This window comes from Lucilia sericata, unplaced genomic scaffold (genome assembly GCF_015586225.1).
Source record: "Lucilia sericata isolate MDLA Ls3-8-SP2 unplaced genomic scaffold, ASM1558622v1 Contig000085F_arrow, whole genome shotgun sequence".
NCBI lineage: Eukaryota > Metazoa > Arthropoda > Insecta > Diptera > Calliphoridae > Lucilia > Lucilia sericata.
Genome location: NW_023994118.1, coordinates 94,596 through 121,045, shown reverse-complemented (window position 1 = coordinate 121,045; position 26,450 = coordinate 94,596). Strand labels below are relative to the sequence as shown.

The 26,450-nt window shown below is 31.4% G+C and overlaps 1 protein-coding gene across 1 annotated transcript in view; it reads left to right on the top strand.

Moving 5' to 3' along the window:
- Window positions 1-24,469: 24,469 nt before the first annotated feature.
- The window catches only part of LOC119599711 (transmembrane protein 132E), a 96,310-nt gene continuing 94,329 nt past the window's right edge, over window positions 24,470-26,450 (top strand). Inside the window, exon 1 of the mRNA XM_037949607.1 lies at window positions 24,470-24,882. Coding sequence (XP_037805535.1) covers window positions 24,837-24,882 — 46 coding nt within the window. The 5' untranslated portion in view covers window positions 24,470-24,836. The remainder of the gene's footprint in view (window positions 24,883-26,450) is intronic.

Genomic DNA, 26,450 nt, shown 5'->3' with positions numbered 1-26,450 from the left:
TCTCCACATGCTCTACATTCGTCTGAATCCGCACGTCCAATTTTGCATAGATGTGCTCCACTCAGAATACGTACCATCATACTAACTTCAGACTTGCTCATTTGAGGAAATTTTTCGTCTTGTTCTCATCAGGGTCAACCAATAGGATCTTCGTGGTTCTACCCACTGTTTCATTATTCCAAGAGGCCTTATGGGATTCTCTCACCCATATTTTTAGGTCAGCTTTTTTTGCGTCGAATGGTTTCGCGTTTGTCAGGTTAACTGCCTCCAGCTCCCTACCCTTTAAAGCTATTACATTCGCCCTTTCGTTACCGACTACTCCCGAGTGGGCTGGTACCCATATGATGTGAACCTTACCTCTGGGAGAGTATTCAGTTAAAGATTTCTTACAATCCAATACGGTCTTAGATTTAGTTCTATCACCTGATATCGCCCTGATTGCCTTCTGGCTATCGGTAAATATATTAAGCGCTGTGGGCGCCATATTTATTCTAATCGAATTTACGCATTCCATTGTTGCTCGTACTTCTGCCTGGAAGCTTGTGTTATGATTTGGTAAACGGTGGTATATTTCTGTTTCTGGGTCTTCAATATAGAACCCCAGCCCCACTTTGTCCCCCAATTTAGAGCCATCCGTGTAACAACGGATTCCTACTGGTATTTGCTCTAATGTTCCGCTTGACCAAGATATTCTATCTGGGATCAGCGTTTCAAAGTTTCCGACATATTCTGTGCCTGGTATACGATTAGGCACGTCCGATGATTGTGTATAACCTTCCAATGTGTCCAGTATACATTGATATAGGACACGTCATCACCGCTTTTGGCCAGTTCGCCTAAATTAAAGAGGCGTTCGGCTGTAAGCGCCGCCTCATATTTTAAATATGTTTCAATGGGTGGAATATCTAGCAACGTTTCCAGAGCCTTGGTTGAAGTAGTACACATGGCACCACTTATACCCAAGCAGCATGTACGCTGAACTCCCTGTAGTAGTTTGATATTACACTATTTGTCCAAAGCAGTCCACCAGATTATTGAAGCATAAGCTAGAATTGGTCTAATTACACTTTTATAAAGCCAATTTGTCATAGTAGGACTAAGGCCCCATTTCATGTCTATAGTTCTCCTACATTTCGCCCAGCACCGATGTGCTTGTTGATTCTATCCACTATGTGGTGTCTCCATTTTAATTTCCGGTCAAGGATTACACTTAAGTACTTAACTTTGTCTGGTATCTTCTTGTCCAGGAAGCAAGGTTCAGTATACGTAGAAATTTTTGTCTTTCTTGTGAAAAGACAGATTTCCATTTTTGCCGGGTTAACATTGAGGCCTCTCGGTTGAGCCCAGCTCAAGGCCGTATTCAGAGCCTCCTCAACTCTTCTACACAAGTAATTTGGATCCTTTCCCTTTAAAAGTATTACGACATCGTCTGCATAGCAGACAGGTCTAACTCCTTTCTCGGTTAGGGTCCTTAGAAGGCTATTAATCGTGGTAACCCAGAGTAAAGGTGATAAAATACCACCCTGTGGTATACCTCAAAATACCTTTTTCCTGATAGTTATATCGTACATCTCGCAGCTTATCCATCTGTTCCCTAGCATGTGGTTGATCCAGTTACGGAGCACCCGGTCAACATAAAACTGGTCTAGGGATTGGATAAGAGTATCAGTGTGCACGTTATTGAAGCTATCAAAGGATGCACCTAAGTAGTGGACAATTTCGATTAAAGAGGTTTCCACCGATCGTCCCTTTACACAAGCATGCTGCTTAAATTTTGGGTCTTTGTCGGGTATATTGTTTTTAACCATACTATCGACTATCCGTTCCAAGGTTTTAAGTAGGAAGGACGTAAGACTTATCGGTCGATAAGACTTAGGTGTCGAATAGCAAGGTTTCCCTGGTTTAGGTATAAATATTACCCTTGCATCCTTCCATTTAATGGGGATATATGTGAATTTCAAGCATGCAGTGAATATCTCAGACAGATGTACGGAAACCAGCCCGGCATCCATCTGTAAGAGTGCCGGAAAAATGCCATCCTGCAGCTTTATAGGGAGCGAAGCTCTTGATTGCCCCTTTAACCATAGCAGATGTAATTATAATTTCCGTGTTAGCCTCCCCTTCCTCCAATATCGGTTCATCTATGTTATTCGATATACCAGGTTGCAAATGAGAGTCCATTAGGAGTTTCATTGTCTCCTCCGTATTCTCCAACCTCCTACCCGTATCGTCGACCATAGATTCCGGTTGGACATGAGTTTTGGATAGGAATTTTTTTATCGTCGATACATCATTTACGCTGTCTACCTGTTCACAGAAAAGTTTCCAGGAGTCTCGTTTGGCTTTACGAACAATTTTCTTATATTCACCTAGTTTATTACGATACTCATCCCAGTATAGTGCGGTCTTTTTACGCCGGTTCTTTAGTAAGTAACCGAACATTGTCCAATTAGTTTTAGACTTATTCCGAAACTTTATCGGTTTTGGTGGCGGCCGTAATATTTTGAAACTTATGTACCGATGGTCAGAAAAGGAGTGCTCGCCAATCCTGAATTTCGTTTATAAGCTCTTCTGAACATATAGTTATATTTAATACTTCTTCTCTGATTCTATTGACGAAGGTAGCTTTATTACCTAAGATCGATGTGATCAAGTCTTTAGTATTAAGGAAATCCATAAGGGCTTGTCCCCTACGATTGGTGTTTGTACTACCCCAACCTACATGGTTGTAGTTGGCATCGCAACCTATTACAATTTTCTTATTTTTCATTTGTGCCTCTTCGACCAGCTCCGACGTTGGTAGTAGTGTCGGAGAATCGAAAGACAGGTAAACAGATGCAAGGTATATATTCTCGGTCGAGACCCTGTATCAGCATAGAAAATTTTGAAATTTACGTGATTTAATCCAAAAACCTTGTTGAGAATCGTCCAAGGTTCCTGTGTTAATTTTAGCCATCAGAGCGTTGGTAGCCGCCTCGCTCCGATGGAGGTTTATTTGAATAACCTCAATCATTGCCATCCATTTAAACTGTCTTCCAGCTCGTTGGATTTGACTCCTCCGGGTAACCTGAAGTGGCTATTGATGCAGTGATTGATGGCATTGCGGTCCTTATCAGGCATAGCAAGAGCAGTCTTTTTAATCGACACTTTCCCAATTTTGGACAGCACTGCTGTTCTGTCTTGGCGAGTGAGTGATTTCCTCCTCGCTTTTAGGATTTGACTCCTCAAAATTACCAGTACTTGCTAATGATGCTTTGGGTACCGTCTTAGGTGTTTTAGTGTCCTTATCGGGGCCGGTTTTGACATCCCTTTCTATAGGCACCTCCCCAATTTTGGAAAGGGCAGTTGCACTTTCTTCTGCCGAGTTAGTGGTAGCTTACTCGCTTTTAGGATTTGACTCCTTAACGTTATTAATAGTTGCTAGGTATTTTAGTGTCCTTTTCGAGGCTTGTTGTAACAGCCCTTCCAATCGGCACCTTCCCAATTTTGAATATGACAGCTTTAGAGGCCAAGTAAGCCCTACCTTTATTATTGGCAAGACTAGCCATAGATTTCTGGTCGATACCTATTACAAATAAACTTCCCTCAGGTTCTTCTTTCCTGTAAAAGACACCCCATTTTTCCACGGCCAGCTCAGCATTTTGACCACCAAGAATTTCCAGTATACGTTCATTAGCCAGTTTACAGCCCCATCCTTTTATGTAGACAGTGGACTTTAAGAGCACCGGAAGCTCGCTCTTCTTTGTCAGTCCCAGCTTAGCGCCATCCCAGGGAGAAGGGATTCTTTCCGCCAAGTTCTTTAGGGTGCTAACACATTGGTGAGATACCAACCTCATCAACATCACGCCCATGCTGAACTCGCAGCTCACGCTCTCTATTGGTTGTTTGCCCTTTGAAGCGATTGCATGGTCCACTATCTTATTGTTCACCAGATCTTCTACCTTACTCTGTTGGTCTACTGGAATTTTGCCTGTTGGATTACCGGCATCGTAAACTGCATAGCAGAGATCGTCCCGGTGTCTTTTTCTGCCAATTTTGGCGTAAGATTTTTTCCACATAACTCATTAGTAAATGAAGATATCTATATAAAATTTGTTACAATTATTGCTCTTATATACAGAATTATTACTGTGACAGTTTTTTCGGATCGGTCCATAATTCGTCATAGCTCCCATACAAGGTCCCCTCCCGAAAATCACTTAAACGCACATAACTCAATACTAAATAAAGATATCCATATAAAGTTTGACACAATATTACTGTGAAATTGTTTTCCTATCCGTCCATAATTGATCATAGCTCCCATACAAGGTCTCTTTCAGAAAAACACTTAAAGGCACATAACTCATTAGCAATAGTGATACCCATAAAAAATTTGACATACATACTATTTTTGTACACAGAAATGTTATTTCAAAATTTTTTCACGATCGGTCAATCTGTGGTCATAGCTCACATACAAGGTTCCCTCTCGAAAATCTCTTAAACGCACATAACTCATTACCAAATATTGATATCTATACATTTCGCACAAATATTGCTCTTATATACATAAATTACACTATAAAATAGTTTACGATCGGTCCATATTTGGTCATAGCTCTCATACTATGTTCCCTCCAGAAATCACTTAAATGCACAATATTCATTACCAAATAATTGAAATTGAAATTTTGTCTTTATATACATAATTGGTCATAGCTCCCATACAAGGTCCTTTTACGAAAATCTCTTAAAACGCACATTACTCATTACCAAATAAAGCTATTGATAAAAAAAAATTGGCACAAATATTAGTTTTGTAAGCAAAAATTCTATTTCAAGATTTTTTCACGATCGGTTTATAACATGGGTGCGTTCGGTCCCATACAAGGTTCCCTTCAGAAAATCACTTAAACACACATTAGTTATTACTAAATTACGACATAGATACAAAATTTGACTGAAATATAGCTTTTATGTACAAACATTTTGCTTAAAGAATTTTTTACGATCGGTCTATAATTAGTCATATCTCCCATACTAGGTCCTGCCCCTAAAAGCACTTTAACCGTATTTAACTAGTTGCATTATCAATTTGTGTAGAACAAAATTATATATATATACATATGTATTTTGAAAAATTCTTAAATCCTTCACACAAATTCATACATGCACATTATTAAGTATCGCTAGAGCATATCTTAGAGCGCTATAAAAATATAAATGAAAATGGCGTTTGTAATGTTCAATAAATCTTGCAATTGTAACAGATTTAAGCTGTTTAAATCTTGGGGTTTTTCTATTTAAGATATGAGAAAACTTATTTCTACAAATATTTGATCAAATAAAAAAGTATTAATATAAAAGTAGCTGGTGGAGGATATTTAAGATTCGGCTCAGCCGAATATAGCACTCTAGCTTGCTTTTTCCCTGATACGCACAGATGTCAGAGCTTGTTATTGTTTACATTTTTATATTAAAAAATTTCCGTTAAAAAGAGAAAAACTTCGTTATTATTTGAATAATTTATGGAAAAAAATCTGAAAATACCAAGCATTTCGTAAACAAATATTTTTCTTTTAAAAATAATGAATTATTGCTACACATGTACCAACTTTATATAACAATAATATATTTTGTTTCTATTAAATGTAAACAAATTAAACAATATTGTTTTACATTTTAGATTTACACTTTGTAGATAACTCGATTAACGCTGTTCCGGAACACTTCATACCAAAAAAGCCAAATCATAGTCTGATGAAAACAATTTTGATATACGTATGAATATAATTTATTATGGTTTAATTTTTTTAATTTTAATAATAATTCATAAGCTTAAGTGTTTATTTGTAAGTTCTTAAAGGTGGAAGTACACAATATGCGTTGTACGCGGCAACGCGTTATATGCTTCAAAAAAATGAAATAGTGTATTTCCATTTAACAAGTTACACATTATAGTTTGTAACGCGTCTAACGCGAAAAGTTCACCAACTTTGAACTTTTGACGCGTCGGCAACTGATCAGGGTTGTATTTTGTTTTTATGTAGAATAAGAATAAACTAAATGAATAAATTTCTCCAACAATGATAAAAATATTAAAAAATATACAAAAACTTAAAATTTTGATTTTTAAAACAGTAATGGTATTAAAAAACATTAAAAGAAAGATTGAAATGACGTGTGGTGTGTAACTTGTCGCTTGTAAAACGCGAAAAGTTTGAAAAGCGTAAAAAGCGTTGCCGCCTCAACGCGTGTTGTGTAAAAAATTAAATTCCCTTTTAAGGAACTGTTGACGAATTTCACAATATAAACAAGTTTGTGCAAAAAAAAAACAAAATTTCCTTTAGTACTTTAGTCTTAAAAAAGTACTGAAAATGAGAACAAAATGGCCGAGCAAAAAATATCAGAAAATATGTAGACTATTCTGTTAAATATCTAAAGGAAATTTATATGATTCGGTTAATTGTCTGATAAAGTTACAAAAACAATTCAGATATTGTGCAGATTTATTGGATATAATTCGCAAGCCATTTTATATTTTGCTTCAGAAAATGTGCAGTGGGAAATTTTTATATATTATAACAAAAGTAAAGATAAAAATATTAAATTTGTGAAGAAAAATTAAATGATGTTTGTTTCAAACGAAAACTCTGTTCCGGAACGCTTTATATAACAAAACCCGTACATACGGTTTTTGACATCTACATATGTGAACCAAATTCAAAAACAAAATACTTGGAAAATGTTGTTGTTGCCGGCCTGCCACCACCTTATGTGAATTCGCCCTGTTATATATGGAGTTTGACAGTTTGCCTATACTTCAAAGTGCCAGCACCATAGAAAAGGTATACATAGAACTGAAACTGAGTATGACAAAACCTAAGTCTGCTGTCAAAAACCTAAGTCGTGAGAATGTATTAGTTGAAAAATATGTAACACAACAACCACAAACTCTTTCGTTAAAAAGTTTTTATATTTTTGTTTGATATTATATTTCGATATTTTATGAAATAATGTTTTGAATTAGCCATTTTTATTCAATATCAGTTGACCAATGTAAGAAAGATCTTCATTAAAATTATTCTTAATTTTTAATAAACTCTTTGTGTTTGCTGGGTTAAGTCAATATTGACACTTGAAAATTACAGTGTCTCTCATAAGTATTCGAATTTATGTAAACTATGAAAAGAAACCAAATTTAATAATATATTTTGTGTGGAAAATAAATAAATTAATTTGTTATATTGTCTAGATAGTCCTTAGTTTTGATATCACGCCCCTTAAAAATTGGAAACTTTACATTTACTTAAATTAGTTGTGCTTTTTTAAAAAAAGTCCATGAAACTACTTCACAAAAGTATGCGAATTTTTCCTGTATTTCATATTTGATCATATTATACGATACACAAATTTTAGAATCGCATGGTTTTATGCTTAATATGGTTTTAAGGGGTTACTATCAACCGCATGGATATATTTTTGACCCATTTGTTCCACAATTTTGGGGGATTTGTACCCTCTTTTCATGTAATATCATTAAAATGGCGATTTTTGGCTATATTTGTAATGTTTTCACCCTTTTTCCAGAAATAAAACCAAAATTTAATATTGGAATTTACCCATAGGGTATCTAAAATAATATTTTTTGTTATAAGGATCTGTACTTAAACGTTCCAAGATGTATTTTTGGTATCGTTTTTTCAGTTTCTAATTGAATTATCTGGATCATAAGTCCCTTTTCGTACTTCTAGGGACGATATTTTTCGACAAAGTTGTCTAGTGTATATTCATGTACATATTGGCACTAATGTATTTTAAATTTTCAATATATTATAGCGGTATACAACCCCAAAACATGCCTTAACAAAACGTCATCCTATATAGTAGATTTCAGTTTTTTACTATTCGTAACTTTCACGCTTATGTTGCCCGTTACAATAACACTGTAAGTCCTAAATTTTGGTTTTAATTTGATCATAGTAAATAATATTTAAACACATATCAACATTTTTGATGTAATCATAATGATATCGTGCTATGCAGCATGGAGGCCATTGGTATATAAAAATAATGATTTTACTATTTTGAATGGTGTTTCTTCGAGGCATGTTTTGGAGTTGTACACTTCCACAACACATGAAAACTTAAAATGTATAAAAGCTGATATCTAAAAGAATATATACCAGAAAACTTTCCCGAAAATAGTTGATCCTAGTATTATAAAAATGGACTTAAGTTCCAATATATTGAATTAGCGAAAGAAGAATGATCCGAATAATTTATCTTGGAACGTTTAAATACAGATTCTTGTAACAAAAGATATTATTTTTAGATACCCCAAAGGGTCTTTTAAGTCCCAATATCAAATTTTTGTTTTATCTCTGGAAAAAAGGAGAAAAATTTAAATTATGGCCAAAATCGCCATTTTAATGATATTACATGAAAAGAGGGTACAAATTCCGCAAAATTGTGGACCAAATGGGCCAAAAATATATCCTTTCCGTGGATAGTAACCCCTTAAAACAATATACGCATAAAAACCATTCGATTCTAAAATTTGTGTTGCGTATAATATGATCAAATATGAAATACAGGAAAAATTCGTATACTTTTGTGAGGCAATTTCATGGACTTTTTTTAAAAAAGCACAATTAATTAAATCAATGCAAATTTTTCAAGTTTTAAAAAGCGTGATATCAAACATAAGGACTATCTATACAATATAACAAATTAATTTATTTATTTTGCACACAAAATATATTATTAAATTTGGTTTCTTTTTATAGTTTACCCAAATTCGAATAATTATGAGAGACACTGTATATTAAAAAAATAAAAATGATTGAAAATTTTTTTTTTTCTGAAAATGTTTTCAATAATTTTATAGGAAAAACATAACTTTTGGCAGTGTTTATTGCAGCAGCAGGGGCTATTTTGCCAAAGGAATTGTGCTAATGCTAAATTAACGCTTGATATGAACGATTATTGTTAATTTCAAAGCAGCCCAAATGCAGTCAAAATACACCCTACACCACACTAATGGGAACGGCAGTTTGTAACACCTGCGTCGATGTAATGATGTAATCCGTCCATAAATTAGCCTATTGAAGTTTTTTGTAAGCGGTACATGCTATACAAGAATAGGGTATTTATAAAATTCGACTCAACAAATTTTATATATACGAAATTTTGACTATATATTGTTATAATGAGTAGTACATTCATTAATTAAGCAAACATCAATCTCTTGAATATAACTTCTACATTAAAAAATACTAAATAAATTATTGCTACTTACTCGCAATGTGGTAGGGTATGATGTATTCGGATACATTTTGTACTTTCATATTTTTGTTATTTTATGTAAACAAAAATAAAAATACTCATACAATTGTATTAAATTCACACAGAACCTGTACATGTGAGAGAGTAATATTTCTTATTCTCAGTTCTATTTATTTTTCTATGGCCAGCACCCTGTCAAACTGCATATATTAACAAGTGAGAGTGTTATATTCGGCTGTGCCGAATCTCATATACCCACCTTCAAACCGTATACCGTAAAGGAGTGCTCCCCTATAACATCAGGATGATATTCGGAGTATGGCTTAGGGCAATTATGGACCGAGCTCTTTTGAACTAACAAAATATTAATTTTTAAAAACAAAACCGTGAGCGTATGAGTAATTTTCTGAAGAGAACCTTATATGTGTCGTATTTTTAAATAAGGAAAACCAAAACTCTTTCCTGAAGGTTACCTTTTAATGGGGCTGGGGTCAGTTATAGATCAGTCCATCATATGTCGATTTCCATCTTGTACTAGTAATTTTCTGAATCCTTCTCATCAACTTTTAATATTTTTATGAGGAGTACGGTCAATTATTGACCTATCATAAATTTTGGTAGACCGATTTTGTTTCATATTAAACTTGTTTACAATGAATATCATCGGTGTACTCGCATTTTTTATTCCAGTAATTAGCGTTAATGTATGGGGCGTAGGTTGAGTTACCGACACATTCCGCATGAAATTCGGCAGCAAGATTAACGTTCGTATAAAAGTTTCTTATGTCGAATTTCATAACCGTATTTCATAACTCGAATTTTTAAAGTTGCTATTGGACGACATGTATTTTACATACAGTGTCTCACATAAGTATTCGAATTTAGGTGTACTTTTAAAAGAAACATAATTTAATAATATTTATTGTGTGTAAAATTAAAAATTAAATTTCATATATTGTCTAGAGAGTCCTAAGGTTTAATATCACACTCCTTAAAATTTGGATAAATTACATTTACTTAAATAAATTTAACTTTTTTTTAAAAAAAGTCCATAAAATTACCTCACACAAGTATTCCAATTTTTCCTGTATTTCATATTTGACAATATTTTACGAAACACAAAAATTAGAATCGAATGGTCTTTTTGCTTAAAATTGTTTTAAAGGATTACTATTAACCGAAAGGATATATTTTTGGCCCACAATTTTGGAGCATTTGTACCATATTTTCATATAATATCATTTAAAATTACGATTTTTGACCATATTTGCCATTTTTTTTCTTTTTTTCCAGAGATAAAAAAAATTTAATATTGGGATTTAATAGATTCCTTGAGGTATCTAAAAATAATAATTTTTGTTATAAGGATCTGTACTTAAACATTCCAAGATATATTTTTGGTATTGTTCTTCTGTTTCTAATTGAATTATCTGGATCTTAAGTCCCTTTTCGTACCACTAAGATCGATGTTTTCCGACAAAGTTGGCTAGTATATATGTATAATTGTATATATTAGCACTAATATATTTTAAATTTTCAAGACATCGTATTTTAAAAATCAAAATTTTAAGTTTTTGTTTATTTTTTAATATTTTTCTTTTGTTGCTGGTGAAATTTATTTCATTTTAGTTTATTCTTATTCTACACAAAACAAAATACAACCCTGATCAGCTGCCGACGCGTCAAAAGTTGAGAGTTGCTGAACTTTTCGCGGCAGACGCGTTACAAACTACAATGTGTAACTTGTTAAATGAAATACACTATTTCAACTTTTTTTGACAGAAGCCTATAACGGCGCTGCCGCGTACAACGCGTGTTGTGTACTTTCACCTTTATATATGTAAACAAACCCAAATGTTTATGTTTTGTTTGATAAATTTAAATTGAAAAATAAATTAAAAAGAAAATTTATTTTTTTAAATTTGTGTTGAAAAAAATCTTTTTATGAATGAAAATTATATTTAAATTATGATCCAATAATTAAAGACTTACCCCCTTATTCACAAACAAAATTTTTATTTTATAAACGGTTTATAAATTCGATTTTGTATGAAATGTTGTTAGAAACATTTCACATGTTTTTCAACAATACAAACAGAGTACTAAATCAGCAACATTTTTCCATAAAATTTTCATTACAATATTTTTGGATGAAGTTTTTAAAAATTTCACGTGAATTTTTGAACGGAATACCAAGCTAAAAATAAAAATTTTGACATACATTCGGAATTACATATGTATAAAAAAGTGCTAGTACATATGTATGTAAAATACATTTCGTCTAATACCACCTTAAGCCAGCAATGATCGTTTAAGTAACTTTCTGAAGGGGATCCACATACAATTTGGTAGAGAGATTTTAGCTCGTGTAATTTTTTGTTATATTTTAGCCAGTAATGTGCGTTAAAGTCAAATTCTAAAGGGGACCTTGTATGGGCGCTAGAGTCAATTATGGTTCCTCACTAAATTTGGCAGAGAGATTTTGGCTTGCCCAAAACTTATGTGTGTCCTATTTCGTCACTATATTCATATTTTTAAGCCAGTAATGAGCGTTATAGTCATTTTCTGAATGGGATCTTATATGGGCGGTAGGGTCAATTATGGACCGATCCTCAAAAAATTTGGTATAATTTTGGCTCATATAAAACTTATTTATGCCGAATTTTATCACAATCCTCCTACTTCTAAAACAATTATGCCCGTTAAAGCTGTTTTTTGGAGGCCCACTTGTATGTGGGCTATCCGAAAACGTGAACCGATAATGCCAGGGATGGCAAAATTGATAGCTGCCCATTTTATTCTCATGTGTTCATATGGATGTCAAAGTTTGCATACAAAATTTGAGGACTGTAGCTCTTGCAGTTTCTGAGATATGCGACTTTTAATACTTATTTTGTATGTGGGCGTGGCACGTCGCCCACTTAAAATATTGAAGGAAAAAGTAGGAAGAGACTGTGAAAATTTCACAAAAATCGGTTCAACCGTTTAGCTGTCTATAAAGTCCAAACAAACACACATTAATTTTTATATACACTCCTCGCCACTTGAATAGCACATATATAAATTTTTTTTTCAAAGCTTATATTTTTGGTTCAGGAATTTCTGGAAACTTGTTGGGTTAATAAAAAACGCCTTTTTTTGGTTTTCAATGACCTCTATGGACCTAGCCCTTGGATCCTACAACAAGATATCGCCCCGATCCACACTGCCCGGATCGTAAAATCTTATATAGAGTTCCAAAATGTTGAATTATTGAGCTGCCCTCCATATTCACCAGACTTAAACATTATAGAATACTTGTGGGAATGGGTTGCCCGGAAAGTTTATGAGTCTGGAAAACAGTATTCAACAATTCCTGAACTAATCTATGCAATTTAAGAAGTCTGGAGCTCAGTACAACTGAATTACATGGCCAAGCTATATGAATCACTTCCAAAAAGGATTTGTGAAGTGTTAGTCAACCAAGGAGGTTCAAAACATTACTAAATAGCTTGGTTTAATTTATATCGTTGTAAATAATAAAGTTTTAATTACAAAAGTTGCTATAAAATCACTTTTTCTGGGGGATGTTATATTCAAGTGGCGAATTTTAAGAGTAGCTTTTTTCGGTTAATTTACAAAAAAAATATATAATCAAATATTACAGATATGACAACCATTCGTATCACATTTTATTCAGAACAAAAAATATTACAATGAGGGGAAAAAACAAGTTTCCAGAAATTCCTGATCCAAAAATATAAGCTTTGAAAAAAAATGTATATATGTGCTATTCAAGTGGCGAGGAGTGTATGTACTAGCTATACCCAGTGTGCTTTGCTACCCTAAAAGCAATATGTATAAATAAAAACCCACTTAACGATTTTGAAGATTCTAACTACAATAGTTTTCCAGATTTGAGAGAGATGTCAAGCAAATTATTGCAAGTTCGCCAATTGCTATCTATCTATGAAAAATTTTAATAATATAAGAGTTTCCAAGATACACGAAAATTTGTAATTAATTCATATATGTATGTGGTGCCAAGCCACCCATTTAAAGTCCGCCCGTTATTCTCTAAATGTTCCATGAATGTCAAAGCAGGGTTTCAAAAAACTGCTAATTGCAGTCGCAAATTACTAAATATTTGACTAAATTTAGTACCATGCTTAAAAAATAGTAACTCGTTAAAATTTCCCCTTACAAACTAACTGAAGTCAGTCAACTGTGTCAACACATTGCTGCAATAACTTGCAAGTGGTTTTGTTTTTCTTCAGCAGCCACACACACAAGCAGCGGCCATGTTAAGTTTTTCAACTCAGCCGAACTGAACACAACGACTGAACAGTAAAAACAGTTTTGCGTGTGCTGCTTACGTATTGCTTAGTTTTTGGTTTCGTTTTCTTACTAAGGGACGTAAAAAAAACTGATAGTTTTACTGGTTAGTACAAATCAAGCCGACTGAACAATAAAACTTGAAGGGTTGTTTGTTCATTAAGACTTTGTATGCAATTTGTTTTAGTATATTGTATGTTTTTGTGTTTAAATTTTACAAAAGTAAACAAAGTAATTGATAATTATTGCTAATAGAAATTGTTAATTAATTTAAATTTTATAAATTACTATACTTATAAATTTAGATATTTTCTTTAAATAAAATTGATTTAAATTTAAGCATTTTGATGATTTTTTAGTGAGATTTTGTTATTGTATGTATGTATGTATGTATGTATGTATGTATGTATATTAGGGTGGGTTGAAAATAGGCTTTTCGCTCGGATCAACATCTAATAGTGAAATTATGTTGTATTTTAACGTCAAATGGAAGACTGTAAAATATTATTCAATTTTTTTGAGGGTAAGAGCCCGCGCATCGCCGCCAAAGTTTGTAAATGCGTTTATATGGGAAAAATGGCACTTTTTGGAGTTGCTTTAAGTATTAATTATTGCACCATTTTATAGCAAAATCTTAATGTCTACAAAATTGTCTTTCCAAAAAGATGGAAAAACTCAAAATTGGTTAAAAAAAGTTTTGAGTTATTAAAATTTCCCCCGAGAATTTTGGGATTCTGAAGACATATAAAAGTAAATATAAGAAAATTTTTGTTAGTTTTGAAAAATTTTACAAAAAAATATTATGTTTATCTTTATAAGGTTCATAAATGTGCTAGTACGAATTTTTATTCAAATTGGATAACGCTTACTCGGTTTAGTCTGTGGTCAAAAAAGGGCCATTATTTTAACAGCATCTCCAAAACTCCATTTTCAAACTTTAAAAAATTTTGTTAAATGGATTATTAAAAATTAAAGTTTTTTATGCTGGATATTATAAAGGATATATATAAGAATTAAACACAGAAAGAATGAGCTTAATACCTCTCATAGTTTTACCGTACCTGCGATGTGAATTTGAAGGATTTCGGGAAAAAGGCAATTTTTGCCAATAATTAAGTAAAAATTATATTATTACCAATTGTTGCTTAATTTTGATCAAGTAAATTGCGATTATTATTTCCGAGTCCATGGAAAGTTAGTTCTAATCAAATTTTCGAAACTAAAAATCATTAACCCTCTAAACACCGGTGTCAAAATCAAATTTTTGAATTTTATGTTCTTGAAGAAATAAGAGCATGATGTTGTTAATTTGTTGATGGATATTGATGAAACTTCTTAGAAGTTATTTTTACTACATTCAAATTCAATCCATTAAATCTTTAAGAAAGTTAATTTTAGAAAATTCCTTTTTAAAAGTGTTTTTGTAGTGTTTAAAAAATCGGTCTTGAATTGACCCCAAGTATGACAGAGGGTTAATTTTTGAAGAAGTTTGATTCCTAGATTTCTGGATATATTTTCGTGTAGTTTGTCAAAATCAATTCATAATTAAATACCCAATATTTTGCTATTTATATTAAATATACAAAAACTTGATTTTGACCACGGTTTTTAGAGGGTTAATGATTTTTAAATTTCGGAAATTTTATCAGAAATAATTTTTCATGGACTCGGAAATAATAATAGCAATTTAATTGATCAAAATTAAGCAACAATTGGTAATAATATAATTTTTACTTAATTATTGGCAAAAATTGCCTTTTTCCCGAAATCCTTCAAATTCACATCGCAGGTACGGTAAAACTATGAGAGGTATTAAGCTCATTCTTTCTGTGTTTAATTCTTATATATATCCTTTATAATATCCAGCATAAAAAACTTTAATTTTTAATAATCCATTTAACAAAATTTTTTAAAGTTTGAAAATGGAGTTTTGGAGATGCTGTTAAAATAATGGCCCTTTTTTGACCACAGACTAAACCGAGTAAGCGTTATCCAATTTGAATAAAAATTCGTACTAGCACATTTATGAACCTTATAAAGATAAACATAATATTTTTTTGTAAAATTTTTCAAAACTAACAAAAATTTTCTTATATTTACTTTTATATGTCTTCAGAATCACAAAATTCTCGGGTGAAATTTTAATAACTCAAAATTTGTTTAACGAATTTTGAGTTTTTCCATCTTTTTGGAAAGACAATTTTGTAGACATTACGATTTTGCTATAAAATGGTGCAATAATTAATACTTAAAGCCTCATTTTGTGAAAAAACTCCAAAAAGTGCCATTTTTCCCATATAAACGCATTTACAAACTTTGGCGGCGATGCGCGGGCTCTTACCCTCAAAATAATTGAATAATATTTTACAGTCTTCCATTTGACGTTAAAATACAACACAATTTCACTATTAGATGTTGATCCGAGCGAAAAGCCTATTTTCGACCCACCCTAATATACATACATACATACAATAACAAAATCTCACTAAAAAATTATCAAAATGCTTAAATATAAATCAATTTTTATTTAAAGAAAATATCTAAATTTATAAGTATAGTAATTTATAATTTTATAAATTTTAAATTAATTAACAATTTCTATTAGCAATAATTATCAATTACTTTATTTACTTTTGTCAACATTAAACACAAAAACATACAATATACTAAAACAAATTGCATACAATAACAAAGTCTTACTGAACAAACAACCCATCAAGTTTTATTGTTCAGTTGGCTTGATTTGTACTAACCAGTCAAACTATCAGTTTTTTTTACGTCCTTTAGTAAGAAAACGAAACCAAGAACTAAGCAATACGTAAGCAGCACACACAAATCTGTTTTTACTGTTCAGTCGTTGTGTTCAGTTCGGCTGAGTTGAAAAACTTAACATGGCCGCTGCTTGTGTGTTTGGCTGCTGAAGAAAAACAAAACCACTTGCAAGTTATTGCAGCAGTGCGTTGACACAGTTGACTGACTTCAGTTAGCTTGTGAGGGAAAAATAAATACTTGAACTTTCTTCAGTTCAGTCGACATTTAAAAAAATAAAACTAAAAACTAAATATTAAACCCTGTGTCAAAGTTCTTCATGTAAAATTTGAAGATTCTATATGTAATAGTTTCTCAGTGGTGGCTTCAAGCTCCCCAGATGAAAGCCCGCACTTTTTCCTCCAAATTGTTGAGATGAATATTAACGTAATTTGCGCAAAATTTTAAGAATCAAGTTCTATTAGTTTCCTAGATAAACGAGATTTAAATTTAATTCATATGGGAGGTGCCAAGTTCTCCATTGAAACTCCGCCCATTATACTCTAAATGTTCAGATGAATTTCAGATGTGAATTTGAAGATATACGAATTTTTCTAGTTAATTCATATGGGGGCTTGCCGCTCCCCTCATGCGTAGTCCGCCAATTTTTTACCCAAAATGTTGTTCCAAATGAAAATTTCCCGACAAAATTTGAGGACACTAACTGTTATATGATCTGAAATATACGGATTTAATATTTTCTCAATATGGGCGTGGCCACTCGCCCACTTGGAATTTCAAAATAAAAAGTAGCCTATTACCTATTCCAGACATGCACGAATACGCTGTGAAAATTTGAAATTTTCCAAATGAAAAATTCTACTCCGGCATATTAATTTTACAAAACTTAAGTTTTTGCCCAAAATTATGTAAAATTAATAATATATATATATATATATATAATATATAGATATATATATATATAGATATATATATATATATATATATATATATATATATATATATATATATATATATTATATATATATATATATATATTATTAATAATATATATATATTATACACATAAAAATACTTACATATGTGAAGATAATATACCCTGAGTGGAATAATGTTTGTTCCAAATGAAAAATTCTCCGGCATATTAATATTACAAAACTTAAGTTTTTGCCCAAAATTATGTAAAATTAATACTTTTGTGAAAAATAAACATGAAAATTTAGAACTTTATGGAAAAATATATACCGAATGAAAGAATCTTTGTTGTGAATGGAAAATTTTACTTCGGCGGAGTAATTTTTAAGATTTACACGTTGTCAGCTGCCGCCGGACGGATAAATACCTCATATCGGTTTTGTTATAAAATGCGTTCCGGAACAGAATTTTGTTAGTTAATCACATTATATACACAGTGTAAATATAAAACAATTTATTAATTTTTCTTTCAGATCTCAAAATTTTACCATAATCTAGAAGACAGCTGCCGCCGGTCGGGTAAATATCTCATATTGGTTTTGTATATAAAGTGTTCCAGATTTTTTTTATTAATCGCGTTATCTACAAAGTGTAAATATAAAATATAAAACAATATTGTTTAATTTGTTAACAATTAATAGAAAATATATTGTTATATTAAGTTGGTACATGCGTACCAATTATTCATTAATTATATAAGATTTTCAGATTTTTTACATAAATTATTTCCGTTTATCTGAATTCGCCGACGACACTACTTTATAATTAATATATCTTGGTGGGTATAAAAAAACTATGCTTGTTTAACTAAATGGCTGAAATGAAACTAATGGGAACCATATTGGTAACCGAGGTTTCTCTATCCGAAGGAACAAAAATGTTGGCCCCTTTTATTTAATTTGTCTCAAGAAGTTTGATTTATTTTCGTTCATTTATTATATATTATATTATGAGAAGGGTATATATAAGTTTGTCATTCCGTTTGTAATTTTTATAATATAATTTTCCGACCCCATAAAGTATATATATTCTGGATCCTTATAGGTAGCGAAGTTGATTAAGCTATGTCCGTCTGTCTGTCTGTCTGTGTGTTTGTTGAAATCAGTTTTTAGAGGACCGCAGATAACGGCGAGATTCAAATCTTCAATAATTCTGTTAGACATGCTTTCGTGAAAATCGCTATTTAAAATCAGCAAAATCGGTCCATAAATACCGGAGATATGAGCAAAAATCCGAGACAACCTCTGAAAATTTCATAAAAAAGACAATTTTTTCATGCTTTGATATAAGCAACAACAACAACAACACTGCTTATTCATTGAGTATTTCGTTTCATATGTTTGGATGGCTGTGTGTTTCATTGCCTTGTATATATTGTTTTTGTTTCTTGGTGCATTCAGTTTCGTATGTTGGGATGTCTGTTGTTTTCTTTGCGTTGTGTATTTTATTTTTGCTTTTTTGTGAGTATTTCGTTTCGTATGTTTCATTGCCTTGTGTATATTGTTTTATGTTTGGATGTCTGTTGGTTTCATTGCGTTGTGTATTTTGTTTCTGTTTTTTTGTGTATTTCTTTTCGTATGTTTGGATGTCTGTTGGTTTTACTGCCTTGTGTATTTTGTTTTTTTGTGTGTTTATTTCGTTTAGCGTTGTTGTTGTTCGTTTTGCTATTGCTATAATCAATATATATAAAAGAGTAGCGTCACAAAGTATACAGAGGTGTCACTTTTGACATTTAAAAAAGTCTAAAATCAGCTTTTGTTTGATTTTGAAATTGTTTGGTGAGAAGAGGTATATAAAATACAGCTAAAAAAATTATTGAATTCGTTTTGTGCGAAAGAGAGGGAAATAGTTTTTTGCTCGTGACGCCTCTGTATACCCTGTGGTAGCGTTACTGACTGACTGATTCATCATCGCACAGCCCAAACGGCTGAACTTAGAATCATGAAATTTTGACAGTAGAAGTGTTTTTGGTTATGTAGATCCACTAAGGAGGGATTTTTGGAAATTTGTACATTTACGGGTAGAAAAGGGAAAAAACGGGTTAAAACAGGTTTTCTTAATTATCTTACAAAATATTAGTGATACAAGAAAAATGTTAAATGCACCTGTATCTTCTCTTAAAATGAGCCGAAGGGTGTCTGGTACTTTTTTGAAATTCGTACTTTTAAGGGGTAAAAATGTATAACAAAAGCGATTTTATTACCTCTTTTGGTCCTTTATAACTTTTGAAATAATTAACATAATCAAATTTTTATAAATATTTTAGATACATCTCCCAAAATTATGAGACACCTGTTTCGTACTTTTTTAAAATTCAGTCCTTTTTGGGTGTAAATGGGAGAAAACTGTATTTATGGTACTTTTTTTTAGCACATAAAGAAAATTTTTTCGGTTTATTGAATTATTCCTATTAAATTACGGACTAACTCTGTAATATTTATTGTAATAAAATTTTTGCTATTTCACTGGGGAAAAAAGTACCAAAAAGGGAAAAAACTGGAAATTTAATTTTATTCAAACTCATTGAGACAATTTTTATAGAATATGAAAAAGTAGTTTATTTACTCACACAAAATAAGCTGTTGGTATATTATTTTGGAATTGGAGTACTAAGGACTATATAGGACCAAATTCGAGTAAATTGTTTGGTACTTTTTGAAAGCACTATTTTTCTGAAACAAATTAATGCAGATTTGAATCGTTTGAGTTTTATCTGTGATATATAGATTTAAATACGGAACATTTTATAAACTTAATTCTCGAAAAAGTATATTTCTAAGCGAAAAGGGGAAACAATGTAAGATTCTTTAAGAGACAACTTTTTAGTACTTTTTATCTCATAAATTGTACTTTTTTAATTTTCTAAAATATTCAACCTAGGAATATTAATTTTAACATACATGGTCTTGACTGAATAATATTCTGTAAGTGGGAACTATTTGGTACTTTTCTATTATTCAAATGGTACCTTTTAGATTCTTTATAATGGTTAACCGGAACACACGGTCCTTATTAAATGAGAATTTATTGAGAGGAATTTTTGTACTTTTTCGTTTTTCCGATGGTACTTTTTGATATTTTTACGATATTGAACATAGATATTGAAAATAAAATTTAAAATGTAGTGACCTTAGTGAATGAGTATCTACTGAAAGGGACTTTTGGTACTTTTTCATTCATCAAATTATATTTTTTAATTTTATATAATATTGAACACAGAAACATAAAATTTTTTATTAAATGATGATCTATTAGAGGTATTTTATGGTACTTTTTTTCAAATATTACATTCAAAATTTTCTATAATGTAGAAGCTAAATGAATGAAACTAAAAATACAAGCTTCTTACTGAATGCGAATTTAATCACGTGATATTGAACGTATAATACTGAAACATTAAAAAAATGTTTAATCAATTTTAATTTTCTATAAAAGTAAACAAAATTTTGAATGTATTTAATTTAAGTTAGGGTAGCGAAGCACCCAGGGTATGCTAGTAATGATATAAATGGGGAAATGAAATAAATTAAAATTTTATAGAATTCATATTTTTTAAATACACTGTGGTGAAGGGTATATAAGATTCGGCATAGCCGAATATAGCACTCTTACTTGTTTTATATTCACAATGGTATGTCCATATTTAATCATAGTTCCCATATAAAGTATCTGTCGCGCATTGTTTAGTTTGAATTGGTCCATTATTTCTCCTAGTTCACATGGAAATTACAACCCAAATAGACCCACAACATTAATAACTTAAAAAATATACCAATATTTAACCAAAGAAATAAAATATCTTAAGCAATTTTATATTAATTTAGATTATTTTAACTAAAATGTATTTTTTTTTAATTGAAAATGGGTAGTAAATTATTTCTGTTATTTTCTTATTCAATGTAATTTTCATTCTCACTATCATCATCGAAACTATCATCACTACTTTCTGCAGAGTTATTCGTATTATTCCAGTCATTTGAAAGAATGAGGAGATCCAATGCCGCTGTGGGGAGAACAGTGGGGGGCGGGGAAAAGGAAAGGAAAGGAAAGGAAAGGAAAGGAAAGAAAGGAAAAAGGAAAGGAGGAAAGGAAAGGAAAGGAAAAGGAAAGGAAAGGAAAGGAAAGGAAAGGAAAGGAAAGGAAAGGAAAGGAAAGGAAAGGAAAGGAAAGGAAAGGAAAGGAAGGAAAGGAAAGGAAAGGAAAGAAGGAAAGGAAAGGAAAGGAAAGGAAAGGAAAGGAAAGGAGGAAAGGAAAGGAAAGGAAAGGAAAGGAAAGGAAAGGAAAGGAAAGGAAAGGAAAGGAAGGAAAGGAAAGGAAAGGAAAGGAAAGGAAAGGAAAGGAAAGGAAGGAAAGGAAAGGAAAGGAAAGGAAAGGAAAGGAAAGGAAAGGAAAGGAAAGGAAAGGAAAGGAAAGGAAAGGAAAGGAAAGGAAAGGAAAGGAAAGGAAAGGAAAGGAAAGGAAAGGAAAGGAAAGGAAAGGAAAGGAAGGAAAGGAAAGGAAAGGAAAGGAAAGGAAAGGAAAGGAAAGGAAAGGAAAGGAAAGGAAAGGAAAGGAAAGGAAAGGAAAGGAAAGGAAGGAAAGGAAAGGAAAGGAAAGGAAAGGAAAGGAAAGGAAAGGAAAGGAAAGGAAAGGAAAGGAAAGGAAAGGAAAGGAAAGGAAAGGAAAGGAAAGGAAAGGAAGGAAGGAAAGGAAAGGAAAGGAAAGGAAAGGAAAGGAAAGGAAAGGAAAGGAAGGAAAGGAAAGGAAAGGAAAGGAAAGGAAAGGAAAGGAAAGGAAAGGAAAGGAAGGAAAGGAAAGGAAAGGAAAGAAAGGAAAGGAAAGGAAGGAAAGGAAAGGAAAGGAAAGGAAAGGAAAGGAAAGGAAAGGAAAGGAAAGGAAAGGAAAGGAAAGGAAAGGAAAGGAAAGGAAAGAAGGAAAGGAAAGAAGGAAAGGAAAGGAAAGGAAAGGAAAGGAAAGGAAAGGAAAGGAAAGGAAAGGAAAGGAAAGGAAAGGAAAGGAAAGGAAAGGAAAGGAAAGGAAAGGAAAGGAAGGAAAGGAAAGGAAAGGAAAGGAAAGGAAAGGAAAGGAAAGGAAAGGAAAGGAAAGGAAAGGAAAGGAAAGGAAAGGAAAGGAAAGGAAAGGAAAGGAAAGGAAAGGAAAGGAAAGGAAAGGAAAGGAAAGGAAAGGAAGGAAAGGAAAGGAAGGAAAGGAAAGGAAAGGAAAGGAAAGGAAGGAAAGGAAAGGAAAGGAAAGGAAAGGAAAGGAAAGGAAAGGAAAGGAAAGGAAGGAAAGGAAAGGAAAGGAAAGGAAAGGAAAGGAAAGAAAGGAAAGGAAAGGAAAGGAAGGAAAGGAAAGGAAAGGAAAGGAAAGGAAAGGAAAGGAAAGGAAAGGAAAGGAAAGAAAGGAAAGGAAAGGAAAGGAAAGGAAAGGAAAGGAAAGGAAAGGAAAGGAAAGGAAAGGAAAGGAAAGGAAAGGAAAGGAAAGGAAAGGAAAGGAAAGGAAAGGAAAGGAAAGGAAAGGAAAGGAAAGGAAAGGAAAGGAAGGAAAGGAAAGGAAAGGAAAGGAAAGGAAAGGAAAGGAAAGGAAAGGAAAGGAAAGGAAGGAAAGGAAAGGAAAGGAAAGGAAAGGAAAGGAAAGGAAAGGAAAGGAAAGGAAAGGAAAGGAAAGGAAAGGAAAGGAAGGAAAGGAAAGGAAAGGAAAGGAAAGGAAAGGAAAGGAAAGGAAAGGAAAGGAAAGGAAAGGAAAGGAAAGGAAAGGAAAGGAAAGGAAAGGAAAGGAAAGGAAAGGAAAGGAAAGGAAAGGAAAGGAAAGGAAGGAAAGGAAAGGAAAGGAAAGGAAAGGAAAGGAAAGGAAAGGAAAGGAAAGGAAAGGAAAGGAAAGGAAAGGAAAGGAAAGGAAAGGAAAGGAAAGGAAAGGAAAGGAAAGAAAGGAAAGGAAAGGAAAGGAAAGGAAAGGAAAGGAAAGGAAAGGAAAGGAAAGGAAAGAAAGGAAAGGAAAGGAAAGGAAAGTAAAGTAAATGAAATGAATTAAATTAAATTAAATTAAAGTAAATTAAATTAAATTAAATTAAAGTAATTAAATTAAATTAAATTAAATTAATTAAATTAAATTAAATTAAATTAAATTAAATTAAATTAAATTAAATTAAATTAAATTAAATTAAATTAAATTAAATTAAATTAAATAAATTAAATTAAATTAAATTAAATTAAATTAAATTAAATTAAATTAAATTAAATTAAATTAAGTTAAATTAAATTGAATTGTGATTAAAGTGAAATTGAGTGATTGGGGTATATTTTTGAGTTTTTAATATTTAAAAGTTTAAAATCAAAATAAATTATAAACAGATTAAAATTTATAAACATTTTTTGTTTAATATAAATTTGTCAGCTGTTTTTGAAATTTTTCCCTTACAGCCAATTCGCCTTCAAGTGCAAGCATAATGTCAAATTACATATAAAAAATATAACCAATTCGCTTGGTATTCTGAATTCGCCGATGACACTACCTTATAAAATTAATATACCTTGGTCCACACTACACGTTTTCGATTCAAAGCATTTCGTGCTTTTCATACTTTCTTTGCATCCGCTTATGACGCTTACAAAAGTAGAAAGTAGATCTAATTTAAGCATTCTACGCATCAAGGCAACCTTATTGGCTTCTGTCAAAAAAGTTGAACTACTAAATTTCACCAACAATGAAAGGAAAATATTAAAAAAATAAACAAAAACCTTTAAAGTGGAAGTACACATCACGCGTTGTACTCGGCAATGCGTTATAGGCTTCAGTCAAAAAAATTGAAATAGTATATTTTCATTTACCAAGTTACACATTGTAGTTTGTAACGCGTCTGCCGCGAAAGGATCAGCACCTTTCAGTGTTTAACTTGCAGCTTGTAAAGCGCGAAAAGTTTGAAAAGCGTTAAACGCGTTGACGCCTCAACTCGTGTTGAGTACTTCCACCTTAACGCTTTGCCACGTACAACGCGTGTTTATTCTCAACTTAAATTCGCCTTGATACTTCATTAATTCACCATTGTGTAATATAGAGTTTTCTGGTAGTTATTTTTACATAGTCCGTAACAGTTGTAACAATAGAGTATTTTCTGAGTACATATTTAACAATACTTATATTTTCAACTATGGGTGTATCGACTATTGTTTTTTGTATTTTATAGATACTTGTTTAAGGAAAAATTTAACTTAAAAAGTGTAATGTAAACATATAAAAATGTCATTTTTAAATTACAATACATATATAAAACTATAAAAAAAGAAAAGTGAAATCAAAATTTTCCTAAAAAAGATATAAGCTACATTGTTAAAAAAAAAAGACAAATCAAATATAATATGAGTACTCCGCCTACATATAAGTATTTGAAATGTCTATACTATTTCATTGAATGAATCGATAAAGGATATGTTCGTAAAGAATTTTGTGTGTAAACATATTTTCATAAACTAAATTGAAATATAACTAAGTTTAGTTATTTCTATAAAATTAAAAAGTCAATAATAATTAAAATGAATTTATTACTAATTCGAGTTATTCTTCAACTTGCTATTCCGTGTAAGTAACTCAAACATTTTATTTGATTAATTAAATTAATATGAATTCGCTCATTTGCTTCTAAAAGGTCATAACTTAAAATGCTTAGTATAATTAAAGAGTATACAATTTTTTCAATATTCTTTAAACAACATGCACAATATATTTTGTTACTCTATGTTATGACTTTTAGCAACAAACTAATGATATGTACATATTTACATATCGTCATATAAAATCTATAAGGCCCTAAGTCACAAAAAAATCAATCGGCTTTTTAATTGATTGTGATGCACCGTATCAAAATACATGTTCGAAATGAAAATCGGAAAGATCTAAAATTATCTTAAAATTCATGAAAATTTTTAAATTCTTTAACTTCGAAATTGTAAAATTATGTAAGTTGGAATCAAATATAACCAAAATAGCACTTTTAGCTAATCTTTGATTTAGAGATTATTTTAAAAGTTTCAGAATTTATTTCAATATTTCCTATTATCGAAAATCTTTATGAAATCAAATTTGTAATTTTGGGCATTTTAGATTTCATATGACGATATGTACATTACACCTACATCCAGTGTTGCCAAAAACTAATTGAGAAAAGTGCTAGAATTTTTCGAAATAGTGCTAAAAATAAAGAAAAGATGCTAGAAAAATGTGCTAACAAAAATAATGTTTTTTATTGTAGAATATTTGAAATTAAATTTTTAAAATAAACTACATATATAATATTTTTGGCTCAGTGCGCAAACGTACCAACTTCACTTATTATGGAACGATTTTAATACAGAATAAAATTTGTAATAATAACTAGTTTTTGAGTTTTTCGATTCTTACTTTATCTTATCGCTCTACTAGAATTTGTCTAAAATTTCTATATTTTTTGGTCTTTTTTTATCTGCTTAAATAATGTTTTTATCATAGTACGCACACGTACCAAATCCGCTTATTATTGGATGATATAAACACGGAATTAAATAAGGCTAATTCAATAAAAATTTAATTGAATTTTTAGATCAGAAGTAAACAGAAAGTGTTCAGATCCTGGAAATGCTACATTGGAACTAGTAATATCGTCATTAATTCTCGAAATAATTCTGTCGAAAAATGTTATTACAAAGGACTTCTAAAAAGTTTCTTTCAATATTTCCTTTGCACGGTGGTAAATTCCGGCCAAAAATCGATAACTTCTTTATTTCTTTAAATAAATAGCTGAAATTTTCCACAAATATTTCTTACAGGTAAGGTTTGTTTGTTACTGACAAAGGGCAATATCGGTTGAAGATTTCGCCTAGCCCCCATACAAGTGACACCACAGAAAACTCCTTAAATACTCATAAATACGTTAAATATAAAGCAATTTTCATGAAATTTAGCACAAGTCAGTTTTATGTATAAGGTTCTTAAATGCTGATAATTGGGTTAAAAATACTAGACTCAAACAAGTTTTATAGGAACCTAAATTTCACTATAAAATTTTATTAGAATTGATCCATAATTGACACTACCTCCCATATTAGGTGCCTTTCAATAAATTACTTTATCACTCATTACTGGCTTAAAAATATCTGTCTAGCAATGAAATT